The sequence below is a fragment of the Heterodontus francisci genome, chromosome 2 (genome assembly GCF_036365525.1).
Source record: "Heterodontus francisci isolate sHetFra1 chromosome 2, sHetFra1.hap1, whole genome shotgun sequence".
Classification (NCBI taxonomy): Eukaryota; Metazoa; Chordata; class Chondrichthyes; order Heterodontiformes; family Heterodontidae; genus Heterodontus; species Heterodontus francisci.
The window spans coordinates 115,449,559-115,465,104 of NC_090372.1; the positions used below are offsets into that span (position 1 = coordinate 115,449,559).

Consider the following 15,546-nt stretch of genomic DNA (forward strand, 5'->3'; position numbering starts at 1 on the left):
CATCTATATCGTCCTGTAATCTAAGGCTTTCCTCCTCACTATTTACGACACCACCAATTTTCGTGTCATCTGCGAACTTACTTATCATACCTCCTATATTCACGTCTAAATCATTAATGTACACTACAAACAGCAAGGGTCACCTCTGGTTTCCTGGCTTACCCTAATATTCTGTGTTCTCTTCACCTATAAGGACAGAAAAAAAGAGACCTATGAATAAGAGTTAGGGAATGTGTTGAATGGAATGCATGGAGAGCATTTGTTGAGGGCAACGATAAGGGAGAGGCATGATATTTTATAAGGATGGGGAGGTCAGCAGTGGACAGACAGATGGGTATGTGAGGAAGTTGCACAGACAGAGAAGGATGGGTGTGCCTGCAAGGTAAGTTGTTGTGAGGAGTGATATGCTGGAGAAGGCTTGAGAAGGCAAAGTGAAGGGGTTGGAGTGATACGCACATCAGGATGTAGATGAAATGAACCATTGCTCTCACCTTTCCTGCCCTATTTAGGTCATTGAAACACTTCCTACATTGCATGCAGGAGCCCTGTACCATGTTCCTGTTGTCACCCTCTTCCACGACTTCTAACCACACCTTCTTGGTGTCCCCAGTCGGCTCCTTCCTCCCATCACTATGGAACAGAATATCCCTCAGGCTCCTCACAGTCCCCACCAGCACATTCAGGGAGGCATCACTGATCTGAGACACTGATTGTCATTCTTCTCTTTGACTCCAACTCCTTCAAATTGCATTTTTTCAGTGTCTCTTTAAATACTGAAGTTGAAATCACGTCATGCAACTCGTCACATGTCCAGTGACAGTAATTGGTCGGAAATTATATAGCAATTATATAGCTGGGTTTAAAAGCCACTGGCAGACATGCTGCACTGACTTCTGGGTTACTTGCATACAAAATAGAACAATGATCATAGACATTTTTACTGGTTAATATAGCAGGATGACCTCACCCCGTGTCACGATCTTAAAATCCAGCCCACTGTGTCAAAAGACTAGGGTTCACCGGGGGAGTTGGTGCAGGAACTTTGTAAAGGGTAGCATGTGGAATTGGAACCATGGCAGAGGGCTGACATCTATTTGTCTGTCATGATGAAGGTGCCTTGAATTTCTTTGACTTGTTGAGGCTCTGGGGGCCATACCTACAAGAACAGTCAGTTGCAGTCCACGGGTGCATTCAACAAATACATTGTCTGCCAGAGCTGGGGAATTCAATACCAACACCACAGATCTCAAGAATTATCAGGCATGTGCCTTTGGATTCTTTCAAATGGCCAGCTTTCCAAATGTTCAGGGAGTCACTGATTGTGTACACAGAAACATTCATAGTCCACTACGGAGCCGGACCATTTACACGAACAGGAAGAACATCTACTCTGTCAACAAGCAGCTTGTGCATAACCACCAGCTTAATATTACATGTCAGTGCTAAATTTCCAGCCAGTACACACAACACTTATTCTCATGCAGTAACCCAGAGAAGGGTTGGTTCCTGGTTGACCAGAGACATCTGTCTGGACTCATGATCCCTGTGTCATTCTCAACTCTCATACAGAGCAAGTACAACGATGCCCTCACAATATCTATAACAGAATACCCAATAAGTATTCCGAAACAGTATTTTGGGTGCTTGGACGAGACCATGGGAATCCTGCTATATTAACCAGCAAAAGTGTCCATTGTTCCATTCTGTATGCAGTACAATCTGGCCATCAACAAACGCATGGACCTGAAGCAGCAGTGAGACACAACAGGAGCCAGAAGAGGACGATGAAACCCAAGTAGCAACTCCTTTGCACACTGCCTCCTCGATTCTCCTGAAATATTGTGGAATATTCCAATAACCATCACATTCCTCCTGCCACCATCACCAAACCGACAACAGGAGCATGGTACAACGCTCCTGGATACAATGTAAGAAGTGTTTCAATCATCTCTAAACCCTGAATTTTCTGCTCATTGACCACAGCCCTCTGAACAAAGAACCTGTGGCGACCAAACACGTAAACCACAATGAAGAAATCCTTGCACACAACATGCTATGCCAAAAACTTGGCAAAATAATTAACCTTGAATATAGTATTTGATCCCACAATCCTTTTCCTTCCCATCAGTGAGTGGATGTTGTATTTTCTAACTAATCTCATGTTCCTTCTCTGTGCTATCCCCAATGGAGGAGGCGGTGAGGTGACCGTCAGTTTTCTGTCACTGTCACTAACAGACTCCTAAATTGAGGTGGCTCATGACTTCCCTCAGCATGAACATTTGCATGGCAGTGGTTTGGCCCTGACAGATTTCAGGCTGCTGAAAAGCCATTCAAGTGGATCCTGTCTGGAAAGACAGCAACCTCAACCCTTACTAGGCCAGGCCCTGTCTTATACCTGGCCTGTGTCATTACAGCAGAGCCACAAAGGGTCCAAGAAACAATTTATGTTACACAGGATTAGATATGGTAGACAAGGAAAAACTGTTCCCAGTAACTAACAGTACAAGGACTAGGGGACACAGATTGAAGGTTTTGGGCAAGAAATAAGGAATAATTTTTTTACGCAGTGGGTGGTAAGGACCTGGAACAATCAATGACTTCAGAAGGAAATTAGATGGCCACATGAAGGAAATAAACTTGCAGGGCTACAGGGATCGAGCGGGGGAGTAAGACCAACTGAATAGCTCTGTGGAGAGCCGGCATCGACTCGATGGGCTGAATGGCCTCCTTCTGTGCAGTAAATGACTCTGTGACAGGAACCAGCATCATAGTTATTCCCCCAAATGCCTCAAATTTATATTTCAAACACCCATGTTTAAATCCCTTCATGGCCACACACAATCTCTGTAACCTCTTCCAGCTCTACAACCCTCTGAGAACTGTATGTTCCTCCAGTTAGGACTGCTTATGCATCCTGAAATCCCTTCACCAAACCACAGACAGTCGTGTTTGCAGCAATCTAGGCCCTAAGCTCAGGAATTTCCTCCCTACACCTTGGCTGGGATTTAACAATGCCCTGCCCACTGGCTGGAAAGTTGGAAATGAGCCCGCCTCCCCCTGCCCAGAAGCCACGATGCAGTTAATTGTCTGAGGTTATGGCTTCCAACCCTCCAAGGCAGGATGTCCCGCCTCTAAGAGCTGCCAGCCAATCAGAAGGCCAGCAACTTTTCAGCACCAACAGTGCTACCAGGAGCAGTGGCCACTGCTGGAACTGCAGCAGTCCCTCGAGCAGCCATCGAGGAGGCCCAGAGTGCAGATAAGTGGGTTTGGGGATTGCTGGGATCCATTAGGCAGGCCCTGGCAAAGGGTTAGAGGTCAATCGCAAGGGTGTGGAGGGGTCTTCCAGCAGGGGTAGCACATAGCTGGGAGGACCCTCTGTGGGCACCGATCGGGAAGGATCACACCACCCGTGGCCACAGAGAGGCTGCCTGATTTTACTGGGCAGCATCCCCAGGTGGCAAAGTGCCCATCTGCTGCTGGTAAAACACCAGAGGCGGCGGGAAAAGGTCCTAAGGTGGTCATTAATTAGCCACTTTAGGGCCTCAATTGATCTTAGGGCAGGCAGGTCGCCCACCACCTCCCCTGCCACTGATAAAATACCAGCAGAGATGTACAGGCGACAGGCACAGCGCCCTGATCATCCCACCCGATTTTATGCCCCCCCACCGCCTCCCAGCCCGCTCCAGGGGGAGTGGGGAGGGAGCAGCATAAAATTCCAGCCCTTGTCTGAATACCTTTCTGTTCAGTGCGTTTGAACATTTCCTACATTAAAAGCACAATACAAATGCAGGTTCTTGTTGAGCCCACCATTTGAATTATGTAATCACTTTCTTTCACATAAGATGAACTAGTTTTTGTATGAAGCATCTTTCTCAAAACATTTTTTCTCCTCACTCAGCCCTAACTGCTCTCAATGTAGCCCTAACTTCAACTTGGGCTTTACTGCCACAAAAATATTTGTGCATAATCAAAAGGCAGCAGAGTGGTAATGTTACAGGACTAGTAATTCAGAAGCCCAGACTAATGCTCCAGAGACACGTGTTCAAATCTCACCATGGCGGCTGGTGGAATTTAAATTCAATTAATTAATACATCTGGAATAAAAAGTTGGTCTTAGTAATGGTGACCATGAAACTACCGGATTGTCATAAAAATCTATCTGGTTCACTAATTTCCTACAGGGATGAAAATCTGCTGTTCTTGCACAGTCTGATCCACATTACTCCAGACCCACAGCAATGCAGTTGACTCTTAACTGTCCTTTGAAATGACCTAGTAAGCCACTCAGTTTCATCAAAATGCTACAGAGAGGTCAAGAGAATAAAACCAGATGGACCATGCAGCACAGTGGTATACAGTCAGGAGGAAGTGGCCATGGGAGTCCACAACATTGACTCCGGACCCCATGAAGTCTCATGGCATCAAGTCAAACATGGGCAAGGAAACTTCCTGCTGATGACCATCTACTGCCCTCCCTCAGCTGATAAATTATTGCTCCTCCATGTTGAACACCATTGGAAGAAGCATTGAGGGTAGCAAGGGCACAGAATGTACTCTGGGTGGGGACTTCAATGCCCATCACCAAGAGTGGCTCGGTAGCACCACTACTGATTGAGCTGGTCGAGTCCTGAAAGAGATATCTGCCAGATTATTCCTGCTGCAGGTGGTGAGAGAATCAACAAGAAGGAGAAACCAACTTGGCTTCGTCCTCCCCAATTTACCTGTCGCACATGTATCTGTCCACAACAGCATTGCTAGAAGCAACCACCACACAGTCCTTATGGAGGCAAAGTCCCGTCTTCGTACTGAGGATATCCTGCATTGTGTTGTGCGGCATGATTACCATGCTAAATGGGACAGGTTCAGAGCAGATCCAGCAGTTCAAAACTGGGCATCCATGAGGCACTGTTGCCCATCAGAAGCAGCAAAATTGTATTCAACCACAATCTGTAACCTCATTGCCTGGTATATCTCTCACTCTACCATTACCATCAGGCCAGGGGATCAACCCTGATTCAATGAGGAGTGCAGGCGAATATGTCAACAGCTGCACCAGGCATAGCTAAAAATGAGGCACCAACCTGATCAAGCTACAACACAGGACTATATGCATGCAAAAAAGTGGAAGCAGCATGCTATAGACAGAGCTAAGTGATCCTACAACCAATGGATCAGATAAAAGCTCTGCAGTCCTGCCATATCCACTCGTGAATGGTGGTGGACAATTAAACAACTAACCACAGGAGTTGGCTCCACAAACGTCCCCATCCTCAACGATGGGGGAGCCCACCATGTCAGTGCAAAAGACAAGGCTGAAACATTTGCAACCAGCCTCAGCCAGAAGTGTTGAGTGGATGATCCATCTTGATGCACCACAGATGCCAGCCTTCAGCCAATTCGATTCATTCCACATGATATCAAGAAACAGCTGAAGGAACTGGATACAGCAACATCCTGACAACATCCTGGCTGTAGTACTGAGGATTTGTGCTCTAGAACTAGCTGCACCCCTAGCCAAGCTGTTCCAATACAGCTACAACACTGGCATCTACTCAATAATGCAGAAAATTGCTCAGGTATGCCCTGTCAATAAAAAGCAGGACAAATCCAATCTGGCCAATTACTGCCCCATCAGTATACTCAATCATCAGCAAAATGATGAAAGGGGTCATCAACAGTGCTATCAAGCAGCACTTACTCAGAAATAACAGGCTCACCAATGCTCAGTTTGGGTTCCACCAGGGCCACTCGGCTCCAGACTTCATCACAGCCTTGATCTAAACATGGACAAAAAAGCTGAACTCCAAAGGTGAGGTGAGAGTGACTAACCCTGACATCAAGGCAGCATTTGCCTGAATGTGGCATTAAGGAGCCCTAGCAAAATTGGAGTCAATGGGAATCAGGGGAAATCTCTCCATTGGTTGGATTCATACCTAGCACAAAGGAAGATGGTTGTGATTGTTGGAGGCCAATCATCTCAGCCCCAGGGAATCACTGCAGGAGTTCCTCAAGTTAGTGTCCTGGGCCCTGTTTCATCAATGACCTACCTTGTATCATACGATCAGAAGTGGGGATGTCCACCGATGATTGCACAGTGTACAGTACCACTCGCGACTCCTCAGATACTGAAGTAGACCGTGCTCGCATGCAGCAAGACCTGGACAACATTCAGACTTAGGCTGAAAAGTGGCACGTAACATTCGGACCACACAAGTGCCAGGCAATGACTATCTCAGACAAGAGAGAATCTAACTATCTCTCCTTGGCATTCATGGCATTACCATCGCTGAATCTACTACCATCAATATCCTGGGGGGTTACCATTCACCAGAAACACAACTGCACCAGCCATATAAATACTGTGGCTACAAGAGCAGGTCAGAAGCTGGGAATTCTGTGGCGAGTAACTCACCTCCTGATTCCCCAAAGCCTGTCCATCATCTACAAGGCATAAGTCAGGAGTGTCATGGAATACTCTCCACTTGCCTCGATGAGTGCAGTTCTAACAACACTCAAGAAAGTAAACACCATCCAAGACAAAGCAGTCCGCTTGAGCGGCACCCCATCCATCACCTTAAACATTCACTCCCTCCCCCATCTGCACACAGTGGCAGCACTGTGTAATAGCTACAAGATGTACTACTGTGTCAAGAAATCATGCAATACCAAATGAGAATTTTCAATTCATCAGTTGAAAACCTACATTGAACTTTTAAAAAGGAGCTGGGATCCTACAGTTAACTTTTGAAAAGCTGGCAGCCAAGATGGCCACCACAATTTGCATTGAAATACCTCACATTCCAGGACATTGAATTGGAGAAGCATGTCTAACTAGGTTGCGTCCAGGACAAAGCCTCATGAATCTGGAATCAGTTAACAGCTTCAATTCAAATGGTAAAACATTCAAAGCTATCTTGGAACATTAACAGAGGATTCATACCTCCAGGGGGTGAACAATGAAACTCAAGAGAGATTGAAAATATCTAGACTTGAATCTAATTAATTTGCAAACAAGGACACTGGACAATCATGTGACTGCCTCCCCATCTGTGGAAAAACTAGCAGTCTTTTGCAAAACGACAAGCTCCTGAGACTTTGAAACAGACAAGCTTTGAGTGCTAACCAGACACGACCCCAGTGGGGGCGGTGTGTGTGTGCGTCTCTCTCTCTGTCTCCAGATAACATTGCAAGTTTGAAACCTGTCTGCGACTGTGGAACATCCAAGTCTATCATTCCTACAAACAGAGACCCCAGGGGAAGATTCTGTCTCTGAGAAAAACCTGAACCAGGTGGGCCAACCACAAAGTGCACTTTTACCAGCCAGAGACTTCAAGATCACAACTTCAGGCGGAAGACAACAGAATTTACCCACCCCCACAGACTGTACATTATTTTTACCTGTTCTGGACTCGAATCCAAACCAGACTATTTCCTATCACTCTGTACAATATCTGTGCATGTGATTCTTGTGTGCATGTGAGTGAAAGTGTAGCGTAGTTTTATTATTTTATCTAGATCGGGTTTAGTTTTTTCGTAAGTACAATAAAAACACCTCTTTCTTGTTTAAATTAAAGAAAACCTGTTCGATTGATTCTTTTACAAGCACAACAAAGGTAAAAGGTAAAACACTCACTGAAGTGGTAAGCACATCCACTGTCTTAAAGGAATAAACCCTGTTGCGGTCAAACAAGGAGGACAAGAGGGGATCTTTGTGACCCCTCCTCACCAGATTGTAACAGAAATTTGGGAGCTTGAATCCATGATCGTTACCCAAAGATAAACAAGAAATTAGAAGTGGGATACCAAATTGATCCCTATCAAAAATTAAAAATTCAATACAGGTTTTCTTGTGGTTTTCGCTGCTAGGGTACTAACATGGCCACATTCGAGGCTGATACCTTCCTACACCACAGTAAGGTAACTTGGGACAGGTGAAATGCTCTATCTATTGAAGAGTTGAGGAATGTAGCTGGGCAGTTAGGGATTACTATCCGTCCAATAGCTAGAGAAGCCTGAAGTCCTTAAACATGTGGCTAACCATTTTGCACTTGAATCTGAAGTCTCAGAAACAGGTTTACCATCAGCAAAAGACAAAGTAACACTGGCTAAGGTACAATGGAATTTACCCACCCCCATAGGGTTGGCGGTGGCGTAGTGGTATTATCACTGGACCAGAGACCCAAGGTATTTCTCTGGGGACATGGGTTCGAATCCCACCACAGCAGAAGGTGGAATTTGAATTTAATTAATAAATCTGGAAATAAAAGCTAGTCTAATGATGGCCATGAAACCATTGTCGATTATTGTAAAAACCCATCTGATTCACTAATGTCCTTTAGGGAAGGAAATCTGCTGTCCTTACCTGGTCTGGCCTACATGTGACTCCAGACCCACAGCAATGTGGTTAACTCTCACATGCCCTCTGAAATGGCCTAGCAAGCCACTCAGTTGTACCTAACCGCTACGAAGTCAATAAAAAGGAATGAAACCGGACGGACCACCCGGCATCGACCTAGGCACCGGAAACGACAATGGCAAACACAGCCCTGTCGACCCTGCAAAGTCCTCCTTACTAACATCTGGGAGCTTTTGTCATAGTTGGGAGAGCTGTCCCACAGACTAGTCAAGCAACAGCCTGACATAGTCATTCTCATGGAACCATACCTTACAGACAATGTCCCAGACACTGCCATCACTATCCCTGGGTATATCCTGTCCCACCGACAGGACAGACCCAGCAGAGGTGGCGTGACAGTGGTATACAGTAGGGAGGGAGTTGCCCTGGGTATCCTCAACATCGACTCCGAACCCTATGAAGTCTCATGCCATCAGGTCAAACATGGGCAAGGTAACCTCCTATTGATTACCACCTACCGCCCTCCCTCAGCTGATGACTCAGTACTCCACCACTTGGAGGAAGTACTGAGGGTGACAAGGGCACAAAATGTACTCTGGGTGGGGGACTTCAATGCCCATCACCAAGAGTGGCTCGGTAGCACCACTACTGACCGAGCTGGCCGAGTCCTAAAGGACATAGCTGCTAGTCTGCGTCTGCGGCAGCTGGTGGGGGAACCAACACGAGGGAAAAACGTACTTGACCTCGTCCTCACCAATCTGTCTGCTGCAGATGCTTCTGTCCATGACTGTATTGGTAGGAGTGACCACCGCACAGTCCTTGTGGAGACGACGTCCCGCCTTCACATTGAGGATACCGTCCATTGTGTTGTGTGGCACTATCACCGTGCTAAATGGGATAGATTTCGAACAGATCTAGCAATGCAAAACTGGGCATCCATGAGGCGCTGTGGGCCATCAGCAGCAGCAGAATTGTGCTCAACCACAATCTGTAATCTCATGGCCCGGCATATCCCCCACTCCAACATTACCATCAAGCCAGGAGACCAACCCTGGTTCAATGAAGAGTGCTGAAGGGCATGCCAGGAGCAGCACCAGGCATACCTCAAAATGAGGTGTCAACCTGGTGAAGCTACAACACAGGACTATCTGCGTGTCAAACTGCGTAAGCAGCATGCGATAGACAGAGCCAAGCGATCCCATAACCAACGGATCAGATCTAAGCTCTGCAGTCCTGCCACATCCAGCCGTGAATGGTGGTGGACAATTAAACAACTAACTGGAGAAGTTGGCTCCTCAAATATCCCCATCCTCAATAATGGAGGAGCCCAGCACATCAGTGCAAAAGGTAAGGTTGAAGTATTTGCAACAATCTTCAGCCAGAAGTGCCAAGTGGATGATCCATCTCAGCCTCCTCCTGAAGTCCCCAGCATCACAGATGCCAGTCTTCAGCCAATTCGATTCACTCAGCGTGATATCAAGAAACGACTGAAGGCACTGGATACTGCAAAAGCTATGGGCCCTGACAATATTCCGGCAATAGTACTGAAGACCTGTGCTCCCTAGCCAAGCTGTTCCAGTACAACTACAACACTGGCATCTACCCTGCAATGTGGAAAATTGCCCAGCTACGTCCTGTACACAAAAAGCAGGACAAATCCAACCCGGCCAATTACCGCCCCATCAGCCTACTCTCTATCATCAGTAAAGTGATGGAAGAGCTTTCCAGAGAAAGACAAGAGAGAGTATCAAGAAAGGGAAAAAGAGCTTTCCAGAGAGAGACAGAGGAGAGAGTGTTTTAGGAAATGGAAAAAGAAAGAGCCTTCCAAAGTAAGTTAAGGCAGCTCAAATTAACTAGGGGAAGACCCAATACACCCAGTGAAGGCATGGCTAGTGAGGGAGCTACCACTAGCTCAGGGTCGAGTACTGAGCTCTTGAAGTTCTCCTAGTTGATACCAAAGTTCAATGAGGGGTATAGGGAGGCATTTTTCATCTCTTTTGAAAAGCTGAAGTGGCTGACAGAGAGCTGGACACTGTTATTGCAAAGCAAACTAACAGGAAAAACCCATGAGGTTTATTCACTGTTGCCAGATGAGTGTTCATCAGATAATGAGATGACTAAAAATGCTATCCTGGGTACATATGAGCTAGTGGCAGATGCGTACTGCCAAAAATTCCGAACCCTCCGAAAGATGCCTGAACAAACTTACCTTAAGTGTGAAAGAGTTAAGCAGCTTGCTTTCGACCAGTGGATACAGGGACTCAAGATACATTCCATATATGAAAACCTCAGAGTGGTGATCCTTCTCGGACAGTTCAAAAACTTACTCCCCCTTTCCATTTAAACCCACATAAAGGAATAAAAGGTTCCAAGAGCAGGCAGGCCACAACCCTTGCTGATGAATTTACGCTTGCCCACACACCCTTACCCCTAGGGAAACCCTTCTCTAATCACCCCCAAAAACCTGAAAAGGATAAAAGGCGGGAGAGTGATAGGAGCCTAAACAGCAATGGGCGAGAAGGGAAAGCTGGACACACAGCGGGCCCTCCTCAGGCCAAAAAGGACGGTGTTAAGAGCAGCAGTGACACCTGAAAGCCTGTGTGTTTCAATTGTAACAAGGCAGATCACCTTCAAGCTGACTGCTGGAAGTTACGGGGAAAACCTGCGTGATTAATCAGGGCACACCAGACCAGTTCAGGAAAAGGGGCCCTGACGGAAAGCACAGCAGACCAGGCTGTGGCTTTAACTGTGGCAGTAAGACCCAGTGAACATACTGCTGTGAGTGCAGGAAAACTTAACAAAATCTCTGAAAGTTACCAGGATTTTGTGTCCCACGGAAAAGTGACCCCATACCCTTTGAATGAGGCAAGCAAGCCCATAGTCATACTTAGGGATACAGGGACCACCCAATCCCTTCTGCTGGAAAAAGGCATGACCTTTCCCCCAGACATTACATTGAATGCTAGAGTGCTAGTGAATGGTATCGGAGGAAAGTATATGCCCTTTATACCATGTGCACCTGGAGTGCAAGCTTGTATCAGGACTGGTAACCTTGGGGATTGTCCCTAATTTACCTGTGGATGGGGTCGACCTGCTCCTGGGCAATGATATGGCGGGGGCAAAGGTGGTAGCTTCCTCAGTGGTTTTAGAGAGACCAAAGGAGGTCAGGGAGACAGAGCAATTGCAGGCGAAGGTCCCTGGCATTTTGCCTGACTGTGTGGTGACCCAGTCATGGCCAAAGAAGCTTCATCAAAGGAAGCTGAACTGGCACTGCAGACAGATCCTGCTGTCTGGTTATCTGAAACCTTCTTTGGGAATGTAGAGGACCCAAAGGATGGGTTAAACAGGTCTTCCTTGGTCGAGGCTCAGCAAGCTAACCCAGTATTAAAAAAGTTAGCACAGGCTGCCCAAACCGAAGCTGAAGCAGAGGGAGCCCCAAAGTGCTACTATTTAAAGAATGAGGTGCTGATGAGGAAGTGAAGACCTCCTCACGGGCCTGCATATGAAGAGTGGACAGTAATTCACCAGATAGTGGTTCTGCCGAGGTATCGTAAAGAAATACTAAGAATAGCCCACAAACTTCCAATGGCTGGACATTTTGGTATATGACAGCATTTTGGTATAAGACAGCATTTTGACTGGCCAAGACTCCGAGATGTGGTGGAGTTCTGTAAACCTTGCCACACGTGCCAGATTGTGGGGAAGCCCCAACCTACAATGAAACCTGCACACCTAATTCCCATACCGGCTTTTGGGGAATCCTTCAGCAGTGTTGGTGGATTGTGTGGGACCCCTGCCGGAAACAAAAGGGGGCTACCAGTATCTTCTCACCATTATGGATGTGGCTACCCAATTCCCAAAAGCCATTCCCCTAAGGACTATCCTTGCCAAGGCAGTGGTGGAGGAGCTAACCCAATTCTTCACCTGATATGGGATGCCTGCCGAGATCAGAGCACGAATTTCATGTCTGGGATTTTGCAAAAAGTCGTGGATAATTTGGGCATAACACAGCTAAAAGTGCTCAGCCTACCACCCACAGTCACAAGGAGCTTTGGAACTGTACCACCATTCCCTAAAGACAATGATCAGGGCATCCTGCTACGAGTACCCCCACGACTGGGACAAAGGGCTAGGATGTCTTCTGTTTGCCACCAGGGACTCCCCAATGAGTCCACTTGCTTTAGTCCCTTTGAATTAGTTTATGGACATGGACATCAGCTGAGAGGTCCTCATAAACCAAGCAAGGAGAGGTTTTTGGGACACAGGGATGAGCCTTCCATGTTAGAGGAGGGCCAGGCAGATTCCCAAATGGAATCCCCTACTGTCTGGTTAGCCAACACTAACATGTTTGAAAAATTGACACGCCACTCTCATATAAATGCAGAGCAAGGAGGAACCTTACTAAGGCTGCTCAAAGCATTTACAGAAATCTGCAGGGACAAGGGAAATTCCCAATAGGGCAAGCCAAAAGTGAGGGAGATGCCTCACCTAGTTGAAGTGCCACAATGAAAGCATGACAGACACCTGCAAGCAGTAATGTCCCTGAGAACATAGGGCAGATTTAAAAAAAAACTCCCCAAAGTAAAGGGAAAAGGGAAGGAAAAATGCCCTAAAGTAAACTGTACTTATGTAAATCACCAGAGAACAAAAAATTAGGTCAGTGGGGATCCACCCACTGAGGAATCCAATGGTCTGGTCCCAAATTCAAGACTAATCAAACCCAACAATTTAGATTCAGAACTCAGCAAGAACAAGGGCCCGGAGGAAATCTCAAACACCTCATAGGGGCTAAAACACAATTTATCACCCACTATCATGATAGAGATAAGAATTATCGATGTGCCGGATCCTGAATGGTTAAAGCCATTTGTTGTGGAAACAGCAGTTAAGCGGTTAAAGCTTGAACAGACACGAAACCATGCCACCAGCAGTAATGGAAATTTGCATACCACAAGCTTCACCAACAACCACATATTTATTGAGATGAATATTCCCCGAGTACTACAGGTTAATCCTCAAGAAACTCTAAGCCCATTTGACAACACATAACCCAAAAGAAATACAATTTTCTGTAATGATACCTCATCCAAAGGAAGGATGATGACAAAACTCCAAAAAATTAAACTAGAACCAAGCTAGGGAAGTGTGAGTTTGAGAATTGAGAATGAATGTGCTTTTTTCCCCATGGTCTTGTAATGAAATGTTCCTGTCATCACACTTCATTCCGCGAAGTGCGAAGATGTCAAGAAAACATGCTTTACCAAATGAGGACTTTTAATTTGTCAGTTGGAAACCTACATTGAACTTTTAAAAAGGAGCTGGGATCCTACAGTTAACTTTTAAAAAGCTGGCAGCCAAGATGGCCACCACAATTTGCATTGAAATACCTCACATTCCAGGACATTGAATTAGAGACGCATGTCTAACGGGATTGCATCCATGATAATGCCTCATGAATCTGGAATCAACTAACAGCTTCACTTCTAATGGCAAAACATTCCAAGCCATCTTGGAACATTAACACTGGAGTCATACCTCCAGGAGGTGAACAATGAAACAATGAGACTCGAAAGAGATTGAAAATACCTAGACTCGAATTTAATTAAATCGCAAACAAGGACACTGAACAACCATGTGACTGCCTCCCCATCTTTGGAAAAACTAGCATTTTTTTGCAAAACGACAAGCTCCTGAGACTTTGAAGCAGATAAGCTTCGAGTGCTAAGCAGGCAAGACCCCAGTGGGAGTTTGTGTGTGTGTCTCTCTCTGTCTCCAGATAACATTGCAAGTTTGAAACCTGTCTGCAACTGTGGAACATCACAAGTCTACCATTGCTACAGAGACCCTGGGGAAGAAAGCCACCTATAACTCTGTCTCCAAGAAAAACCTGAACCAGGTGGGCCAGCCACAAAGTGCACATCTACCAGCCACAGACTTCAAGATCACAACTCAGCCGGAAGACAATGGAATTTATCTGACTCCACAGACTGTTTATTATTTTTACTTGTTCTGTGCTCTAATCCAAACCAGACTATTTCTTTCACTCTTTCCTCTATTTATATGTGTGATTCTCATGTGCGTGTGTGAGTGAAAGTGTAGCATGGTGTTTTTATTTTATCTAGATCGGGTTTAGTATTTTTGTAGTTACAATAAACTCACCTCTTTCTTGTTTAAATTCATGAAAACCTATCCAATTGGTTCTTCTATGATCACAACAAAGGAAAAGATAAAACACTCACTAAAGTGGTAAGCACATCCACAGTTTTAAATGGAATAAACCCTGTTATGAATATACGAATTAGGAGTTGCAGTAGGCCACTCGGCCCTTCGAGCCTGCTCCGCCATGGCTGAACTGATTACTCTACATTTCCACCTACCCCCGATAACCTTCCACCCCCTTGCTTATCAAGAATCTATCTACCTCTGCCTTAAAAATATTCAAAGACTCTGCTTCCACTGCCTTTTGAGGACGAGAGTTCCAAAAACTCACGACCCTCTGAGAGAAAAAATTTCTCCTCATCTCTGTCTTAAATGGGTGATCCCTTATTTTTAAACAGTGATCCCCAGTTCTAGATTCTCCCACAAGGGGAAACATCCTTTCAACATCCACCCTCTCAAGACCCCTCAGGATCTTATGTTTCAATCAAGTCGCCTCTTACTCTTCTAAATCCCAGCGGATACAAGCCTAGCCTGTCCAATCTTTCCGGGTATTAGTCTAGTAAACCTTCTCTGTACTGCCTCCAACGTATTTACATCCTTCCTTAAATAAGGAGACCAGTACGTACACAGTACTCCTGTTGCAGTCAAACAAGGAGAAGGACAGGAGGGGAGCCTTGTGACCCCTGTTCACCCGATCATAACAATAGCAACTCACCAAGCCTCCCTCCTTCAACACTACCTTCCAAATCCACGACCACTACCATCCAGAAGGACAAAGGCAGCAGATGCACGGGAACAAGTCCCCTCCAAGACACGCACATCCTGAATTGGAACTATATCACCGGTCCTTCACTGTCGCTGGGTCAAAAACTTGGAATTTCCTTTGTAACACCACATGGACTTCAATGGTTCAAGAAAGTGGCTCACCACCACCTTCTCAAGGGCAGTTAGGGATGGGCAGCAGATGCATGGGAACAAGTCCCCTCCAAGACACGCACATGCCAGCAATGCCCACGTCCCACGAACGAATA

The 15,546-nt window shown here is 46.0% G+C and overlaps 1 protein-coding gene across 1 annotated transcript in view; it reads right to left on the reverse strand.

Annotated features, from left to right (window-relative positions):
* The window catches only part of LOC137379849 (electrogenic aspartate/glutamate antiporter SLC25A13, mitochondrial), a 262,864-nt gene that overhangs the window by 100,429 nt on the left and 146,889 nt on the right, over positions 1-15,546 (reverse strand). The window contains exon 8 of the mRNA XM_068051244.1: positions 7,250-7,269. Coding sequence (XP_067907345.1) covers positions 7,250-7,269 — 20 coding nt within the window. The remainder of the gene's footprint in view (positions 1-7,249; positions 7,270-15,546) is intronic.